At 36.9% G+C, this 21,179-nt stretch overlaps 2 protein-coding genes across 5 annotated transcripts in view; one reads left to right on the plus strand and one right to left on the minus strand.

The window, feature by feature from the left end:
• Fkbp14 (peptidyl-prolyl cis-trans isomerase Fkb14) overlaps positions 1 to 13,216 on the plus strand; it is an 81,853-nt gene extending 68,637 nt beyond the window's left edge. Inside the window, exons 2-4 of one of the 2 annotated variants that reach the window (XM_018037221.2) lie at positions 3,546 to 3,709; positions 10,151 to 10,275; positions 11,440 to 13,216. In XM_018037221.2, the coding sequence (XP_017892710.1) occupies positions 3,546 to 3,709; positions 10,151 to 10,275; positions 11,440 to 11,616 (466 nt within the window). In that variant the 3' untranslated portion in view covers positions 11,617 to 13,216. The remainder of the gene's footprint in view (positions 1 to 3,545; positions 3,710 to 10,150; positions 10,276 to 11,439) is intronic. The other variant, XM_018037222.2, reaches the window with a different exon arrangement.
• Positions 13,217 to 14,550: 1,334 nt separating this feature from the next.
• The window catches only part of Fhos (Formin homology 2 domain containing), a 179,948-nt gene continuing 173,319 nt past the window's right edge, over positions 14,551 to 21,179 (minus strand). For 2 of the 3 annotated variants that reach the window (XM_026819781.1, XM_026819782.1), the window contains one exon: positions 14,551 to 15,680. In XM_026819781.1, the coding sequence (XP_026675582.1) occupies positions 15,607 to 15,680 (74 nt within the window). In that variant the 3' untranslated portion in view covers positions 14,551 to 15,606. Of the gene's footprint in view, positions 15,681 to 19,850; positions 19,938 to 21,179 lie in introns of all 3 variants that reach the window. The other variant, XM_026819783.1, reaches the window with a different exon arrangement.

Here is a 21,179-nt window from a genome sequence, read left to right on the forward strand (position 1 = left end):
TTGTTTTTTCCTTTAAATATTATAAATTGTGTTTCACTTTGGACATTTCGTATTTCTTTACATATTTCTGTATACTGTGTTCCTTTAAATTATTGAAAATTTCCATAAATGTATAATCATTCCCAGTTCAATTAAAAATAGATCTACATTCTTTGCATTGCAATGACCTCAATCACTATGTACGAAAATCGCAATTATCTTTGCATCAAACTAATAGGTAATTTAAATGAGAAGAAGAGAATTAAGCGATAAATCGATTGGGGAAAGGTTACTATTGAACGTTCTAAATGTAACGAACATTTGTCACCTTTAATGGTTCAACCATAGTCGGCCTTCGAACTCGGCACTTGGCGGCAGGTGACTACAATTAAGTTTTGCACTGAAAGGGTTAATTGCGAGTACAAACTCGGATGAGGAATTAGTGCGATCGGTTTATTTAAAATTGAGAAGAAACGAGAATGATGAGGGAAACGGAATAGAGGAAAGTCAATAATTATTTGATTTTGCTTTTAATTTTTATTTGACTTTGAAAACATAAAGGCACAAGTATAAAAAAAAAGAAAAAGAACAGAAACATTTTTTGTTTACATGGTTTTCATAAATAAACGAAATTATATTGTGAAGAACAAATTGTGAATGATAGCACGTTCTATTTTATTAAATATTGACTGTAGTTTCTACCAGATTAATCGTCTCGCTTTGTCTTTGGATTCAATTTGAGGTTCACGCTCATTGAAAGAAAATCGTGGCAGAAATTAGTTTCAAGGTATTTGCTTGGAGCTGAAACGGCGGTTCTCAGTTTCCGTGATCCCATCGCGGTTTCTCCTTTTCTCCGCCGTCTGCTTATGCCCTTCCTTCGGCCACCCCGGTCTCCCTTCCATTATGACTTTCCCTTTTCACCGACGCATTGTCGTTCGAACCCTTTTCTCTCCCGGCTTCGTTAGTTTCGTTTTTCACCGGCCGAGCATCGCGTTGAGAGAACACGTCGCCTGAGTCGCCTATTCTTCACCGCCAAGTTCGTGTAATTAATTAATTATCGCGTCGTCTACTTTCCGAGTTTAATGTAAATTTTGTGTCGAATTCAGTACTACGTTTCTTTGGTAAAATTTCACGTCAGAAAGGAGGATAAAATATTATTTTATAACGATATTGTGGTTAAAAACGAATTTTTAATTTTCTTTTACAACATGGTTTAACTTTTTGAAAGTTTAGAAATACTGTTTGACGTGTAGGGAAATTATTGCGTAGAGTGCAATGATTGAAGGGTAAATGAGACGAGAGACGTGTTACGTTACTTTCGCAAAAATAAAAGTCAATAATTACGCGACAGGCGGTGATGAGCCGTTGACTATCGAGGTATCGAAAAGTAATACCAGTTAATGAAATAAATGCTCCACGTCTATCGACCGATTCTCTTACTAGCTTTTAATATTCCACCGAGCAGACGGTGATGCAGACAGGGAGCGAGATGCGAGATCGGTTTCATCGATTTTGAGCAAAATAATTATTGTATGAATCAATCATATTTCCCAATTCTCTACTTCCATCAATGAAATGTTCACATATCATTACGGTGACCGGTCGTCCTATATTTCCAGCGACAGATCTGTATTTCTGTCCCCGCAATTTATTTATGAAATACGGGACGTACAAGTGTTCTGATATTTATATTTGTATCTCTTTTTCATATTGGAATCTTAAAATGTCTCGATTTTAAAGAACTATGTAAAACTGTGCGTCGGTACTACATGCCTTTTTGTCCCCGTTTGCATACCTAAAAACCTAATCATCGCACGTATCATGCGACACAATATAAAGCTGTGCAAACGATGGTTAATGAAAAATGAACAGTTACAAAAACGCTATCTGCACTAAAAATCTCCATCAATTTATTAACTCTTGTATCCGGTATTCTTCGCATGGTTTGAACGCACAGTTGCGAATGCATGAAAGTACGGGGAACTTGAATTTCTACACACGTCGTGTAATTACTTTTACGCAACGTAATTATGCACGAAACTTGTCGGCATTATTCTGCGCGTTCCGTGTCGCCGTGCCCACGGTAACGAGTTGCGTTAGGAGGATTTCGGCCGGCTGCGTCTACAGGTTTCATAATTTGTTTGTTTACGCGTAACGTATTGAATCGATTCGTTCCTTGTCAAAAGCAGTAGAAAAAAGCAGTCTCCTGTGCACTCAATTACACGTGTCAGAAATGACATATAATTAAAAATTACGATTATTCCTTCTTATATTTAAGATCATTCGCTATCAAGATTGAGTGATTACAATTACATAGGGTGCCCTAGAATGCACGACTGTATGTTTATTGTATGTATATGCTTTATCATGTATTATACTGTAAAAGAAAAAATAGGACGAGTACTTTCATTTCATTTTAATAATAAAAATCCCCAAAGATTCATTTGTTCCTTATTACAGTTTAACAGAAATAAAGAAGAAAAGAAGTAACGTAGTAGAAACAAAAAATTCGCAGGATTATGTACGCAGACGAATTCACATGTACATCTGCATATCAACAGTAGATCCTCTGCTTGAGATTCTCTACACGGCAAGACATAGTTACTCGTTGCACTCGGAACTTCATCCGCATTCGCGTGTGCGCCCGACGTCGCCGTCGCGTCGCCCGCGTCGTTGTTGCAACCCCTCGGAGTCACTGGTAACGACGCACGTCGGGACGCCTCAAACGAGCCCGTGAACGTGTCCCTTCTATCCTGCCTCCCAGCCGACTTTTCCTATTCTGGACTTTGTCAACTTCTTTCTTCTACAAGATTTATCATCCAAATCTTCTTGGATTATCCAACTTTTTCTGTTATATCATCGCCCCATCCTGCCAATTTGAAGAATCTTTTTCAAAACAGTTGATACACGATCTGTATTCCTTTTTCGAAAATGTAGACAGATTTTTCAAATTGTAAACAATAATATAAAGTGCATCCATTAATGACATTTTACGCAATGACTGATTTATGCCTTTTGATTTGCGTTCATTTTCCTTTTTTCATAATCGTACTGAATTTTCTCGCGTTCGTTTCGTATTTCAGCTTATCTGAAATGCACGCCACGTTTCTATTCTGCCATTCTCGTCCTCGAGCGTCAGTCAGCCGATGAACTTGTCAATTTTTCATAGCCGACACGCGCGAAACGATCGGCTGGCATACGTGAACCCGATTTTACGAGCCTGCGACGGATTGACACCCCAGCGATGCAACTCCTTCACGGGGAAAACGGCAGACAGACGCGCGCTTTCTTCCGGAATAAAAGACTGAAATTCGACGGGCGTTCAATGAAATTTTCTTTTGTACGCGAATTTTGGGTAACGAGATTCAATCCGGGAAAATATAAGCTAGCTTAAAAGATGCTCAAGCGTGGATAATATTGATTTCTTACAAGTATGCCGATTTCGTTACAAAATTTGATTATTGGAAATAGAATGACTCTTTCGATTGCCACGTTTAAGATACTATTTGTTACAATCACGGACCTTTCAGTATTTAAAACGTTCGTCCATTTATTGGCTGTTACAGTTTGGACAGAGATCAGCCGTTCTCATTCCAGCTGGGAGTTGGCCAAGTTATTAAAGGTTGGGATCAAGGATTGGTGGATATGTGCGTGGGCGAAAAGAGGAAGTTGACCATACCGCCGGAACTCGGATACGGAGAGAAAGGAGCCGGAAACGTAATTCCTGGAGGTAAGTCCTTTCCTTCGTCGATGTTTTTACGACGTCCGTTGCCTCTGAAGTTTCTTATTATTTCTCGGTCGGGTTCCATCCGATATACCGAAATTATTTCTACCGCTGCCCGGTGATAAACAATCGCCTTAATGCCTCTACGAAATGTGCCGGCGTAGCTACAAATAACGTGTTATAAATTTTAACCCTTCAAGAGTTGGAATTATATCGTCGTTTCCGCTATATTTTTCGATTGTCAATAATTATTCTCAAGAAACATAATAGTTGAAGAACATTGTAAGTCTTTCACAATTAGTGACATCCTGGACATACATAATTTACTACATTTTAATATCAATTATAGACACTGTTAATGCACGATGGCTATAAATTAATTTTTTCCACAAAAATAAACTAAGAAATCGTAACCTAAATAAATAAAATAAAGGAGAATTTTCCGTCGAGCACTAATTAATGAACTATAAAGTTGTTTATACACAAAGTGTTTCTTGTTTTTAATATTGAACTTTAGTGAGAATTAAAACTAAACAAATGGAGATAATTTCAAATTCGATTTATCGTTTAAGTCTGACGGAGGAAGAGCTAAGGGAAAATGAAAATTTTGAGTGATTTCGCGTCGAGAGTCCAATTTAACGCTAACTGTTCACAAATTATCTACAAGGATATCCTCAAATGCAAACGAGAACGAGACCAACGAAATCGATATCTACAGAAGAGGGATCGTTAGTAACGGGCCAAATCGAACTAAAAAATGCAATTGCACGAAAATCCAATAAAGCGTCAACCATTAAATCGAGCGCCGCAGCTATTCCCTCGCATCGGACAGGCAGCCCGGGTTGGATCAACAGCGACGCTCGTTCGCTCATTTTTTTCACGATCTTCCGCGTTTGAGATAAATCGAAAGTTAGTCCGAGGTACACGTACACAATACGCGTACACATATTTATCTTCGATTGAGGTCGTTCCCATGTTTCCTGCCTTTTATTATATATATGCATTTCACTTTTTTGGTGCAAAGAATCGAGTTGTCTCGGTTGGATGAAAATAGTTTTAAGGGGTTTTGCGACGTTTCGTTGGTTCGACGATTTTAATACGTTCAAGCCCAAAATTCGTGTTCAACAAATATAATGCCATGCATGATTAATATTTCACTTTTATAGTGAAGGATAAGATTAGTTTTTAACTGATGGTTTCGAAATACGTTTTATTTGTCTTTGAAAAAATTACTATAATTCCGAGAGAGAATTGTTTTTAAAAACGTCAAAACAAAATGTGGCGGATAGTCTAGGAGTAGGAAATACTAGGCTGATCCGTCGGTGCATTTACCTTACATCCTTTATCTTGAAGATCAATGGTCCTTCTGATGGTCTTCTCTATTTATAAAGAATTCAAACTCAGATATGTAAAACTATTTCAATTAAATAGCTTTCGTATTCCGCTTTATTTTATGCGTTCAAAGATACTTCTTCCTAAAGTTCGACAATGATCGTAGTGCGAAAACGTTTCGTAGTCATACTGAAAAGCGCGCAAACCGCCGCGCGAATTGTTCACTGCACCCAGAGTACGTCCGTGGTTCTTTGTTGCGGAAAAACGTACAACGAGAAATTACAACGTTCGAGGGCTTCGCAACGCGAACAAGGCAGCTGCGGTTTGCGCGTTTTATGGTTAATTAACTTCTTCGCCGGCCAACACGGGTTTACTCTCGTCTCCTTCGTGAAAAGTATTTCCGCGGCGCGACGTTTAAGTCAGTGCAAGTCCCGACTTCTTTACAGTCTCCGGTATTGTTTCAAACTGCTCGAGTGTGCCTGTGTATATTCGTTTCAGTGAATTGAATTTTATTAAATTTATCTCACATTTATCGTTGGCATATTGTTTATATATTATTGTATACATTTTCCGTTATTTCCTCATGTCACATAAATACTGAGTAAAGAAGTTAATCGTACAGTATAATTAATTGTCTAATATTAAAAAGCCTATTCCATTTTTAAATGTATTTATTGAAATTGATTAAATGCATTAATGATATTTGTTATATATATATTTAACTTCATGATTTCTTGTACGAATTATTACACGTATGATATTTTTCTTTTGACACTCTACCGCCTCGCGATAATCCTGAAAAAAATGTTGAACAAATCAAACGAGCAGCTGCGCGCGCCATTGTCTTCGTTTAAATACAGATTAATTCGTATTCGTTTCTTTTTTCCCTCGCTGCTCCTCTTGTACCGTTTCGGGAACAATGGAATGATTAACTCATACCGTTATTCCTTCGGTCCGGTAATCGTATGACATTAACTCGCATCCTAGGTCTTCGCAGGATTGGGGAGTCAAGAAACGAAAATAGTTTGCGGTACCGTTGGTAGGGAATAAAGGGAGAAAAGAGGTCTCAAGTTTCTCTGTTCGTGGAGGAAAATCGTTTCATCCCCCGCGCGCGGAGGAGGTGGAAAGACGCAGACGGGAGGAAATTGCGTATAAAGAAAAGGAATTTGATTCCATCTGTCGTTGATGTTACGGTCACCAACAAAAGGGGTGAAACTTTTTTCGAGTGTTTGCCAGTTTTGTGGCAGGGAAACTAGGGTTGGGTGTATTCATCGACTCTACACAAACGTATCTTACAATACATTAGCGTCGATAATCTTATTCCCTTTTTAGGGAATACGTGTATTTGTTGTTGCTCTTTTTATGACGTGTTACAATATTTTTTTATGTGTGGTATTACATTTAATTGCTAGGGTATATCGAAAAGTCTTTTATTTACTATTATTCTATATAATTTCTTATATACTATATAATTTCTATATAAATCTAAATATTATTATTCTATACATATAAAGATTAAAAATTTGAATTGTTTTTATTCTGTATAATAATTGCAAGTACACATAAAATATCATCACTGATATTCAATTCCCCTTAATAAAACCTTTCTTTTAATGGATATTACAAAATTGTCCGAAATATATTCTACAGAGTTTTCTACTTTTTCTTTACACCCTTCAGTATTTAAATTTACTATTTCTATCATTTTTGTCAAATCACTGAGAAGCGATATTTTCGTGCATTTCTCGGATTCAGTCGGAATATTTGGTATTAATTGGATCCATTTAGGTAGTAAATAATTGCGCGGCATGTTTCATTAATGTACATTAATCCCAATTGGGAATGTTTGATGTGACAACTGATATATGATTTGCGTTCTGATTAGCTGAGTTCTAAAAGAACTCATCGTTGTTCAATAAACTAATGCATCTCATCATTGTTACATTATGACGCAATAAACGTTAGAATTCATGGCTACTTATGATCGATTTAATAAAATAAAATTCGCATCATATTTTATCAGTCAATACGATATATGACAGAGCTCTTAAGAGCTCATCGCTTAGTTGATAACAGTTATTGGATAAAAGTGCACGGCCGTTCAAGGTGTTGTATAATCCGGATAGATTTGTTGCCTCTTATCGCCGGGAACGATTGCCTCAGGTCGACGACGCGGCACGGGGTTGCGTAAGGAAAGACGGGATGAAATTAATTGGCCGCCCCGTCGCGTTGCATCGCTGCGAGAATTAAACTCGTATTACCGATAACGAGCTCGTTTCCTTTTTAATATCGCCTTTATTACGCGGGGGTCGCGTTACGGGATAATCTCGTAAACGGAGACGCTCGTAAGACGTGTCATAACGGATATACGCGCATGGTGTATGCCACTGGTTAAGCCATAATTAAATTTGCAGAAATAATCCTGACAATTCCCTTCTCACTTAAGAAATTACGTAATGCAAATTGAAGCTGCATATCAATAATTAAATTAGAAAAGGAGAGGTATCACATAAAGTTCAGTGTTTCAAGTACCTAACAATTATCATTTTCTATGTACATACAAACAGATTATCACTTACATTGTGCTCAAAACATTAATATTAACTAACATTAACAATGTATTCTATATTCGGTAGATGAAATATTAATGAGAAGATTTTATAGAAACTTACAGAACTGCTGTAGGAATGAAAATTTACAGAAGAGGAAGTAAAGATAGAACTTAGTATTTTAAGTGAACAGCTTTCCTATCTACCTAGCAAGTGATTATCAATTATGCATACAGAGCTTTGACGTCATACGATGAACAGGATTGAGAGGTTGACGTACCGTGAAAATGATTTACAATCGTTTTATAACCGAAACTAAATTGAACGAAATTACATTCGTGAAGGAAGAACAATATACATAACCAAATCAGCGCACAAATTTAGTTCGAGGCAAACTCGCTTCTTATTTATTTAACCGCGTAAAAACGTTCCGCTTCGCAAACGACGTTATGCCGTTACCATTTCATTGAAAGTTGACAGGTTGAAGGGTTCAAAAATTCAGTATCCGAATTTTCTCAATATCCATTTCAGATATAATATGTTATAATTAGATAGAGAATTATCTAAAATAATTATATCAAAATGATCATGATATATCAATTAGATACAGAATTATCTAAAATAATTATATCAAAATTACATATACATATATAATTATACATAGAAATTCAATAAGAATTGTTCGCGCCACTAACGAATACTAAAATAATTCAGAGGGAAATGGTTGTAGTTCATCGAAAAATCAACATATTTTGAAGACTGTCTCCGTAAAAATTATTTATTAATACAGTGAGTGAATGTTCGTTGTAATGCATAAAAGCTTGGTGAATGGGTTTCATATTTTAATGTGTTCATTAACGATGCACTGTCATGAAATATGATGTTTAACATTCATTGCATCGTAATGAAGTAATAAAGAATAATTGACACGCGATAACAATGTTTATTTCAAACAATACGTATACGTTTTTTTCGAATAAATAATTATTTTTAAATCTTCCGCACGAAGGGACCTACACTTTATATCAAAATACATGCGTATCGAAAATGCACATATAAATTATAATAGAAAATAGATATTCACACACTTTCACATAATTTATCATAATCTTTCTTCAATCTTTTCATTCGAAGGATGGTCTTGTTTTTTCTTGTCAATTTTTTCGCCAAATAATCTTCCAGATTCGACGTGGGAACGCGAATCGATTTCTTCCTTTCGGTTGTTCGTTCGTTTAAACGAAAGGAACCACGATCGGTAGTAAACGTCAGAGGCAAGGGGTCCATCATACGTTATGTCGGACAGGTCGATAGACAGACGCGGGAACAGATTTTTCGTGGCGAATATATATATATATATATATATATATATATTTATATGTGTATACGTAGGTATACGTGGATAGATCGCGGGCGGGCAAATAATAGGAAAGCTGCAGCAATCGTCTTTCGTCAGCATTGACAAAGACGTATTGGATTTTTATTGGGTTTCGGCCAATCAGCGCGTCGTCACAGCACGATGGTTCTTCGGGATCAGTGAAACATAATGGAAAATCAGCGACTGATAGAGAAGCAACTCGTTTCCTCTTTCCCTTCTGCCCCCCCCATTCTTATCCACCCTCTATTTGGTCATGAATTTCCTCGTCGCTCTGATTTTTCTTCACGGGGACGTTTAAACGATATTAGCGAGAAATTCAGTCTCGCGAATGAGAATTTTCATTCCGGTCTCCAGTGTTCCGAATGCGCGCGGGTGGATGTTACCAGTTTGCCGACGCGGCGTTTGCAAGTCTGAGTGGAAACTTCTTGGAACGTGTTCGACAACGAGGGGCTGTTACTCCGAGCAGTATCGTGAAATATTTTATTAGCGGGTCTGCGCTGTATAGGCCCGAGGAAAAGGACTCTGAGTGCACTGTCGTATTGAACGGAATTTAGAGCGCCGAGTTTCGGAAAGTAGCCCTAGTCTCGGAGTTTACTTAGCAGCGACTGTTTAGGCTTCTCGCCTGTGTCAGTAGTGAGTGACAAAGGGGAGTCGAGAAAATATCTATAGTCCGATAAAACATCAATAATTACAACCTATAATAATGGAACATATTGTACTAAAGGGACTAGGGTAGTCACGTGACTTTTCGAGATTGAGAAAGTCAATTTTTCGTATTGTTTACTTTCCCCTTTCCGAAAGTTGACGACCCGAAAATCTTTTAACACTTTAACTACTAAACAAAATACTCTTTTCAATTAAACAGTTCATATTTTGTTGGCTTGTATCCTGTTAACTATTTTTCGAAACACGTCGGCCAAATAACAGCCCATCTATCCATCACCCAGATCCGGTCAATACAGCCCATTGAAAGCTTTATGCGTCACTTGAATTTGGGTGACACGGCAGTCAAAGCGTTAATATAAAAACGAACAACCGAATGGCGTATACCTTTATTTTTTACCAATTTGGGGAATAACATTGCTTCCCTATCTTATCACACAGATAGAGTTTAGACCCTTAGTTCCATTTGGCCATATGTATATTAACGCAATGTTTTTTTTTAATGAAATCCTATATTTCTGATTCCAGGTGCTACGTTGATGTTCGACGTTGAGCTGATCAACATCAGCGACTCGCCACCAAGCGCGAACGTGTTCAAAGAGATCGACAGCGACCACGACAATCAGTTGTCCCGCGAGGAGGTGAGAATAATGGCAAGATCTCTTTTCATTTTTTTTCTAAGGGTCATCCGTGGTGTTGTTTCTAACACTTGTATATATAAAACTTATATTTTATCAAATCTTATACACATTAAAACTACAATACAGTACATTTCAATTGCACACGACATGAAACGGATTAAGGAATTAAAAGCAAAAGCCAATGAAAATGTTCCGTTGTTATTTGATAACAAAGAGTACACTATAGCTATGTTCATTGTTAAAATAGAATATTTCAGTGATTAATTTCATAAAAATACGGATCAAAAAGTAGACCAATCGCAGCTGTCAGTTTTATCTCGGGCGTACAAGTGCAAAGGATTAATACATACACATTGCGCCGAGAGAAATGGCTGTAACGCAGTTGTTGCTATTTTTTTCATCCCTTTCAACAACAAACATGCATGACTAATCCTTTACCATTTTTTATTCTCTCTCGCGTTCACAACAGTTAATCATTTTAAAATATTGTGCGATTGATGCTTTTTTAACGAACACGCCGCTTCTACCAGTAAACGTAGCTTTTTTATAATCTTTTTCACAATAAAACATTTTTGGAATAAATAAAAGCTCGGTCTCGTGACTCGAATTTATGTCTGTTTGAAACACACTGTCATAAAGCTTTAAATCCTGTTTTTACGTAGATATTGAAATCCCTTTGTTAAGTTACGCAAACTTGTCTCTGACAGTTATCGAATGAACAATCGAGTCATCTGTTTCATACACTATTTAATACATGTGCTAACAAGAGTATTTGTTAAATTATATCTTGCATAAATCTCATAAATCGTTACTTGAAATTCAGTCCTCATTATTTTCCTTTTATATCATACAATAAATGAAAAACTACTTACTAGGTACATGTTTCAAAGTAAATTATCCAAGTGAAAAGTAAAATAGAGAATTTTTATTAATTACAGATTTTATGTCTTTCTAGCTCTCTTTTCTTTGGTTTCGTTAATTAATATCTCAGTATCATAAACTAGAATGAAAAGGATACCTTAGAATAACTTTGTATTGACAAATAAATAAATATTTCGCAATTTAGGTCATTTTAAGACAAATTCAAATGAGGAAAAGAAATGGTGGATGTATCTAATGATGTCATTTCACTCGATAAACATAAGTTGTGACTAAAATCAGGATTGATTGACGCAGGTGAGCGAGTATCTGAGGAAGCAAATGATCGAGGCGGAGCAAAACGACGATGAAGTGAAGAAGATGCTAGCGGACCATGACAAGCTCGTGGAAGAGATATTCCAGCACGAGGACAAAGACAAGAACGGGTTCATCTCGCATGACGAGTTCAGCGGGCCGAAACACGACGAGCTCTGAAGCCTTCGTGCCGCGTCGCCGCGTCTCCGAGTACCGCGTCGCCCCCGCCGCCGGCGTCGCGTCTCATGCTACCACGTGTTCACATCCGCACGGAATCGCCTTCTTGAGTCCTGTCCGGTTCGCGACGAACATCATTAAACGTGAACGCGCGAGTTACGTTCTTTTTTTTTTTACTACAGACAGTTTTCGCTCCGTGAAACGTGCGCAGTTGCCTCGAAACGAGACCCGCTTTTTGGCCAGTGCGGACGAATCTTGGTGCTCGAGAAACAAAACAAAAGGGAGAAGGGAAACAGCGGACGGATTTCTTATTCGCTCGGGGAATTTCATTCGCGGAAGGAAAACGCGCCGAACCAGTCGCCGATCGAACGAACTCTCGGAAAGCTGTCCGGGAACTTTTCGATCTGAAGGAACCTTGGTACCCGGCCCAGAGGTACACTTTGACGAACATGTATCGGAGTTAGCAAGAAAACAGTTTGTGGAGCAAAGGTTTTTCTCTCTATGGAATAGAGGTATCTTCGATCGTGAAACTGTCACGACGGACTTATCTCATCGGACAAATTATGAAAATTAAGATGCACGTCGCTACTGGCTCGGATGCCTTTATCCGTCAGAACGAGATAATGCCGGAAAGAGGAGGAACAGCTACCTCATAGGAAGCAACAGGGAAGCGCGTCCTCGAGTATTCTGTCGATTCTCAGGATGTTTTCTTCTCTGTGAATCACGCAAAAGCTTTCCAAGGTGAAGAGCCAGTTGCGCTCGACAAAAGCAGCTATTACGAAACGAGGAGGAAACCATCAAAGGAGGAGAGAAAAACTGATGCATCGAAAACAATTTTTATGTTTCTACGGGGCCAAGTCTCTATATTCGAACCTCTTCGAGATAATTTGGGTCCGAGGCGAACGGCGTAACTGGTCGAATGATTAAAATCCCGGTTCGAAGCGAATCTATTCTACGTACTATAATTACATACAAATATAGATAAAGAGGGGCGAAGAAAGAACGGAAGAGAGTAAAGGAAGCATGATTTTATGTGAAAGAGATAGAGAGACGGAGAAAGTGTGTGTATGTGCGTTTTTTCTACACGACTATAGATGTTAGCGTATATTAATTAAGCGCATCGGCGTAAACGGTGCTAATGAATCACACGCGAAAAGTTCTGTCCTCCTCTCGTATGCTTCTTCCTTTTTATCCGATCGTACTCCAAACCCTGCCCCGTTCCCGTCCCCCTCCTCTTTCGCGTCCATATTCCATACATTTTCCCCTTTTCCGCGAGCGTTTTAACGAGAGGCCGCACACCGGCGTTTCTCGGCTATGATTTTCACGCGAAGAGACCGTTTTATCCCGGGGACCGTATAAGGAACTCGATAGAGGCAAATCCGCGAGATAAGCCTGAAATGGATGCGCGTGGTGGAGATGAATGGCGGTCGCAAACAAACGCGATCTTTTTTCCCCTCATTCGATCGGTCGCTACCATTATTACACTTTTAACTGAATACGTTTTTATTACTACATTATATTGTATGTTGTTAAAGTTGGATGAAGGTTAATAATAAATCGTGTGTCTCGAGCACAGTTTGTTATAAAAAAAACCTGAAATGGCTTATTTGGTTCGTATATTTTGCGCCCTCCCCTTTTCCTAAGTGATATCATTCCGATATTTTGTTCTTCAATTCTTTACTTTGCTGTTTGATACCCATGAAAAATTAATTCAGTACAGAAGTTAATTGCACAGTCCAAGTTAATTTCATAAGGCGTTATAGTGAAGGATTTTAAAAGTTGTTTCGAAATTATTTCAGGAATTGGTATACATAAAATATATTTGTATATATAAATCTTAATGAAATAAAATCAAGTTTTATTCAACGTTTCAATCTTTTTATGCTTTTCATTGCTTTCCGAAAAGTACAGTACTTACCTTTTCATTATTTTCGCTTGTTCGTACGACTATCCCAAGTCTGACTTCATTCTTGATGCATTAAACGCCATGAAATTATAGGAAGGAAAGTTAGGAATAGTGGAATTAACAAGACGTCTAATTACAGTTGCTTTTAATTTTATTTCAAGAATCATTTTCGCAGAAAATTACAATAACTGCGCGACGCCACGCAGCGCGATAAGATCATTATCCTATTAAGGATGATGATTAAATTAATTAAGTTGCTTGTCTCGTCGAACAAATCACACTATTTCACGAATTCTCATGTAGATATACGCAGTAGGTAGGATACATTAACTACCTACTGATTATTTATCGGCATAAAGGAAGTAAAACCGTTGATCGCATGAATAATCTTAATTCGCGTTCTCTTTGTTACAAAAATACGTACACGAAAGTAATCGATTCCCTGACATCGAATCGGTTTCGTTCAATTTTGTTCAGGACTTTTTCTTAGATATCAAGAGACAATACTCAAAAAAAGAGAGATATTCATCGACGAATCAGAAGGTGTTCGAGGCACGTTTCGACGAGATTGTCTGATTTCTATCTCCTGTCGTTCGAACTTCGTACACAGGGTAAGCGCTTAAAAAACTTCTCGGGGCGCGAATTTCAATAATCCTCTGGCTCGCGTCGTGCCATGCATATTGCAAAAGCGAATTGCCCTGAGAAATGTGGTCGTCTCGCTTTGCATGCGAGCATTTATTCCCTGGGAAACTGTCACCGTGGAAGATGCATCTGAAAAGTTCTCGCTTCTTTTTTTTCCCCTCTTCTCTGTTGGTGACCTCTTTCCTTTTTTTCGAAGTAAGAAGATGGAGAAGATATAAATTTCAGAGTTGCCACATTCGCAACGTGACGCGGAAACGGCTGACCTGTAAGTTCGACCTCGCGGCTCGTCCTTGCGAGCTGCCAGCCGGTCGTAAGGAGATTTCACGAATAAAGTCGCTTGATTGATCACACTAAATCTGTTCGTATTCTTTGTTTCAGTTCAATTCAGAGTTTCGTTTCTCATTCCTCGAAGTCGTTTCTCCGATGCAGTCGAATGCATAAAATATTTTGTAATATTTAACGTGGGTACATTTTCCTAAGGCATACGACCGAGAGTTGAATGATTAAATTAGTAATTCCATCCGAGGAGAGCATCGGAGAATTGACATTATGTTTTCTAACTAGGATCCGGCGTTGCATCTTTATTCGAATATAACATTTTTATATAAACGCTAGGTAAATCATTTTCGTTCACGTATCATAGATGTTCCAAAAGGATTCTTTGAAAAGACATTAAAGAGAAATAAAATAAAATGAATACACTTGAAAATGAGTGTTTCGCGTAGACATGCTCAACATTAAATCGATTGGCCATCAAATAAATTAATCGGAAAATAATTAAACATCAGCACTCGTATGAACGACAGGAAATATAAGTCGAGAACATAGAATTTGAAAGCTCGGATTTCGTTTTTCGACGACGAATGCAATAGAAACAATTAAATTTCTACCCATACGCATGTGTATATAATATATGTATATACATACACGTACATGATAGTCTAAAAGATGTTTCAGGTATTTCCTACAGTCCAGCAAAAAAATGATTCGAACAAAAGTCATTTACCTTTTGCATCATTGGAAATTTGAAAGAATGTTTCATGAAAAGATGAGGTCACTTTATATACATCTGACTGCATAGCTCTTTAGTCGATTTCAAGATGAACGTAATGACCATTCTGTGGTAGGTTCAAAACAAGGAACTACTCCAAGATTTATATCAAATTAAATTTTAGACTACCCTGTAGTGTCAATGCGCGCACACTCACGCGCGTGCATTTATGATCATTTTTAACGTATAACCTTGGAGTATGTTCGCGATTCTCTCTTAAAGGATAGTATCTGGTACTTCTCGTGTCTGTCGTATTTCGCAATGGTCGCGCCCTCCGTAAAATCCTGGCCATATCGTCAGCATCTGGCATCAGCGAAGGGAAGATCGTGCTATGGATTTAAACCTTGCTCTCTTCTCGCGGATGAGTTTTACGGGGTTTGAGTTTTTATCACAGTTAGTAGCCCTTGATGTAGGCGGCGATGTGCTTCTTCTCCTCTTCCGAGAGACCGTTCTTCAGCGTTCTACGCACTGTGAAATTTCATACAAATTTACATTTATTTATTAGAAAATCATGCTGTACAGTTAGCTGAAGGATACAGAAAATGATAAACGCTACAACATTTTATGTAGGATACAATTTAAAACAGGGGTATTTCTGTTCAATTCTGTTCTATTTCAAGTCAATTTCTGTTAAATATATATAAACACGTTTACACAAAATGTTCTAGCATTTAGTTCACGGATTTATATAAAAATATGGTACAAAAAGGTCATTCAGGTTTGCATGCGAAAAATCAAAGAGAACAAGTCACATTTAAGCAAACATTTTATGCAGTTATTTACATTGTTAGTACGGTACATTCAAATTTGATTAATCTCATTGGTTTTGTATATGAAGTACTTGTATGACTCAAACAATTTATATTACAAATATTTCAAGATAAATCGCACCTCTTTGCTATACGCTTTTGCAAATTTTATTACCCTCTTTTTTAACACGTTGATATGGCCAAAAATATGAGTGTAAAAAATCGACTTTTCGTCATTAACAGATAATATTGAGTCCTTAAGCACCTCTTCGGAAAGCTTAAACTTAAATCTAGGGTGCTTTGGTGATTATTCATTGCAAGCATGCCGATACTCAATAAAATGCAATAACAATCATAATGCTAAACATTTACGTATTTTAGACAATGATTGATTAAACGAAAATTGATTCATCACGTTCGCTCGATCGACGTATGTTAATAACACAATGCGCGGTGGCTGTTAAACATAACAAATGAAGGATTCTGACTTGCATAATATATAATTATGAATGGTTAATGGATTTAGAAAATTATTGCGCGTTCATTACCTCTGAATTGTATAATCTCGCAGCTCAAAGCTGGTCATAGTTATTATTGAAATATTCGTCAACGTTTCACGCGTGAATTCTCTTGTAATTGGAGTTTTGATACGGCATGTATTGATCATTCCTCGATATGTACGAATAATTGTTCCTACGCTTGGAGTATAAAACTATCAAATTCGTCACGTCTTGAATTCTCGTGTTTGCATTATTTAGTTTCTCAGATTTCTATTAGGGATAGTAAATTATTAGGTGAATGTGTACGAAATATCATTTTAGATATTAAAATTAAGATAGATATTAAAATTTAGATATTAAATATTAAAATTAGATATTAAAATTTCATTTTGATATGATTCACAGTAATTCATGATAGCAAAGATAATAGAAAAATTTAGATTAAAAAATTTCAATTTCAGGAATGATGTTATACATATACATGTAGCTTTCATCTTAATAGACAGAGTCCGTAGGAATTCACACCTCAAATAATGTACAGATCTTTCTGTTAAACTTCAAAAGAATACAAGGAAATAATCATTTAAGAAGCTTCGTCGAACCTAAAATTCATATAAAACTTCTGTCAATGAAATAGCTAAATAGCCAATTGTTTCCATTGCCTGCACTTATTGATTTGATATTGATACAGTATAATAAAATCGAACTAATTAATCGAATACACGAAGTAATCAAATTGTTATCGAGTTAATACAAAAATAAGAAATAAATTCTTTTCCAACTGCTTTCATGGCATCCAACTTAGCTGCAATTTAATTCCAATTTAAGGACGTTAACGCGAGGCTTGAAATTAATCAGTAACTTGATGGCCGTCTGCTAAAACGCTTTGAGACTGTCGCCGTCGCGTTTGCACCGGAAGCGATCCACTTTTCAAACGTTTCATTATTCCCTTTCGGAACGAATAGACGACAAGGATCAAGCAAGACTTTCTCATGTATATGTATGTACCTGTATCAACCTCCTCCATAATATATTCCCCCGAGTCCTATATTCCTTGTTACGTAATGCACAAGCAGAATTATATCGTGAAGTGATTAGGGAACGGAACCGACAGCTACACGGACGCTATATATTACGGTAGTATTACCGCGATATTACGCAAACACGTATCATAGTTCGTATTACAGAAAATAATCCAGTAATTCCGCTATTGATAACGTTTATCTTTATTCACTCTAAACAGATTCATTCAATAAATATACGCGCGTTATTTGCTATTAAACGTGGCACAGTTTCTCAAAGTTACATCATTTATAACTATTCATCCACTGACTAGAACATGTTAGTATATCAATATTAATTCCACTAATTATAGAAATTCTTCTCTATTTTCTGAAGTTAATTCGTATTTTCTAAATATGTTCCTATCGACAAGCAGAAAAACTGTTTTAATACTGCTTGTTATACTTTTGCTAATTTTCTAAAGTCAATAGGCTATGAATTTATAAAAAAAGAAATACTAGATATAAAGACACTAAGTAATTTCTCTCCAATATCAATTAACCATAATAAATGCTGATGAACATCAATAGCTAGCTCCTAATGCTTAGGTCATAAATCATTTGTAAAGATTCAATAAGGTGCACATTAATTATCTCTGTGGCTCTGTATCAGTCAGAACGATTTGAACACGTACCTATATATGTATAATAATAATCAAATGGAAACAGCTAAGTGATTGGTTGTACAGTGCATCCATTCGTTACGTGACTCACATAAGTAGTTCTGTGCAGAAGTTTTTCTGGAGTTTACGCGTATAAATTCTGGTCTCGCTTACTCCACGGAAATTGATTAAAATCGTCTAGGCGCTGGCCCGTAGGGCGCTATTATAAATTCATGGAAATTCACGAGTCCAATCGACCGACTAATTAAACGGGCAATAATAATACGGAAAAAGTTGAATAGTCGTGTCTGTAATACATGTCCGTAATTTATTAAATGAGGTTTTATACATATTAGTATTCACATTCAGTCATTATTTATATCAGAATAATGTAGTATTCAATGAAAATATAAAATGTAAAGAAAAATGATGAATTCCTTTAAATTGAAAAATAAATTTATTCAATGAATTCTATGGAATAAGAAATTCAAGAGTTTTTCATAAAGTAAAAACTTCATAAGATAATGCAATAAATAATTCATTAATTAGCAGATTTAGTTATTTTAACAAATTATGCATTTGCTCGCCTTCTTAATTGGGAACTTCTACTATGTTTTTATTGCTATAATTACACGAAAAGCTGTTTGTACGCTAGAAGAAATTCAAGCAGATAGTTTCGACGCCGTTTACTCGAAGGCAAATAAAACGTCGCGGAGGGATGGGGGAAGTCAAGTGCGCCGTTTGAATAATTCAACACTTCCACTGATTTATCACTTTCCCTTTATCCGTATGCTTGACAAAAGTGCAATGTTTGTAATCGTTCGACGCGGGTAAAGAGAAACGCAGAGAAGTAAGACTTGTTTAATCGTGCTCAGATACCTTCCTATAAATTAAAAGCTATTTATTTCCCTTTCGCTTACTCTCTTGATTGACATTACGACTGATTTTACTTCTTCGATTTTGACTGCACTTAATTGGTCGAACATGAAGAATCTGTATGGATGTATCAATACGAACGCGGCGTTAATGCAATAACGAGTACAGTATTTACAATTTTAATAGGCCATCAAGGACATCGTACAATTTCCAAGTAAAGTAAAGTTTTCTCGGACCGGATAAAAGTTCGCCGCGTAAGGCAAATTCTATATCTCGTAGAAAAGTTTCATTACAAAGAGGCGTAAGTTAGAACTGACGAGTAAAAATTTAAGAAACTGCAATATATCCGCTTCTTTCGACCTACGTGACCAGTGAGTTATGTCAAATTGATTCTATCGATACATAAATCTAGTAGAAAATAAATTTTTAAAAATTCAATTTATGTACACGTTTCGTATTATTAATTCATGTCATTGCCCTCGCAATATTTTAAACATAAAAATTTATTAACGACTTGAGGTATTATGATTAAAAATGTTCTACTTCTTTAACCACAAGCGATGCAAGAATCAATACATCGATATGTTCCGTTTCCTTAATCGCAAATAAATCACAAGGTTTTTTAAGGATTTCAATCAAACTGTAAAAGCATCAAGCTTAAAATATTGCGTTCTCCGCATGACTGTTCTCCGATACTATGACAAATGCATGCTGGAAGAGGAAAGCAGAACATGCTCAGAGAGAACGAGACAAGCGGCATTCCACGTGAGAGGAGGAAGATAAAATCAAAAGAGAGAAGAAACGAGAAAGAGAGAAAGGAAAGTAGTGTTTAATCGAAAAACCAGCGAACCTTCATCGCGTCGGTCACGATTCGCAGCCCTTCAGGGTTGGTACCCTTCTGGCGTTGTGTTGTTCTCCCGGGTGCGCGATCGCTTCACTGTCGGACAGAAAAAAAGAGAAAAGGGAAGAAGGCTAGGCCACCCCATTAGCGAGACCGTCACCAGTTTATTGTAACACACTCACATACCTGCACACATCCTCACAGTGCCCAGAAAATGTATTAATATAATCTTTTTACCTCGAAATTTTATTTATCAGTTTAACATGAATTTTCATAGAAATTCCAAAATAATACAATTTTTCGCAATAAAATGCAGCCATGAAGTGATGTAAAACATGAATGTTTTATATTCTGGTTGCAATTACTATTCATGAGAAATATAAGAGAGTGGATAAATATGAAATTACTTGTTAATTACAAGGTAAATACGAATTGGTTCTCTAATAATTTTAGCGGGCATCGTGTGCGCGTGCACGTGTGCGGTCGCAGACAAAGCCATCACCACACCCCTTGCAACGCCACCTTAATCTGGATAATTCGGGGCAAAGAGAAGGAAACGACGGAGGAAAAGAGAAGTAAGGATATCCCCGAGAGAGCGTAAAACACGCCTCCCGAATTACGTGAACGCATGCTAACCTGGCGACAATTGTTATTTTCCCTTAACACGGCCGGTTTTCCCACCCACACGTTCCTTCCTACCGAACAATCGTCTCTTCTCTTCCAGCTTATTACATCATTTACTTTATTTACTATCCCAGTTACGTTACGGCAACCCCCTTAACGCGCCGGCTGTTAATACAACACCGTCGACGCATTATGGGCTCGGCTTCCTTACACGGTTTTGTAATCTTCCCTGTATTATAACGCAGGACGAAGTATAGCATCCACACGCTTCCGTGTAAAATTATATTCAATAATGTATGCCCCTTTGCGTAACATTGGTCGGTTTTTATATCATGGAGAATCCGAGATAAAAGGCTGAAACTCCGTAAGCTCCAGAGCTTAAGTTTAATGGCCATTGCCTAAATCTGAATGTAAAAACTTTACTTTCACAACTAATTCCTCTCAGAGATTTTCATTTTCAATTTAAGGGATGAAACTGATTTTACATGTGCGTAACTATTTTAGATAATATGATTACTTTCTCATGCAACAGTGAATATCTCGTCACGTACATGAGATTATTAATCTCGTTGAAAAGTTGAAAATTTCCGAGTTTCCAATGTTTATTTATGAAACAAACTTTGTCAAACTTTGTACACGGAAGTCAATTATTGAAAATTTTATACACATGGAAGACTGAAACAAAGAATTGTCCAATTGTTATATATATTTTCG

The sequence above is a fragment of the Ceratina calcarata genome, unplaced genomic scaffold (genome assembly GCF_001652005.2).
Source record: "Ceratina calcarata isolate Rehan_Ccalc_2016 unplaced genomic scaffold, ASM165200v1 scaffold162, whole genome shotgun sequence".
Classification (NCBI taxonomy): Eukaryota; Metazoa; Arthropoda; class Insecta; order Hymenoptera; family Apidae; genus Ceratina; species Ceratina calcarata.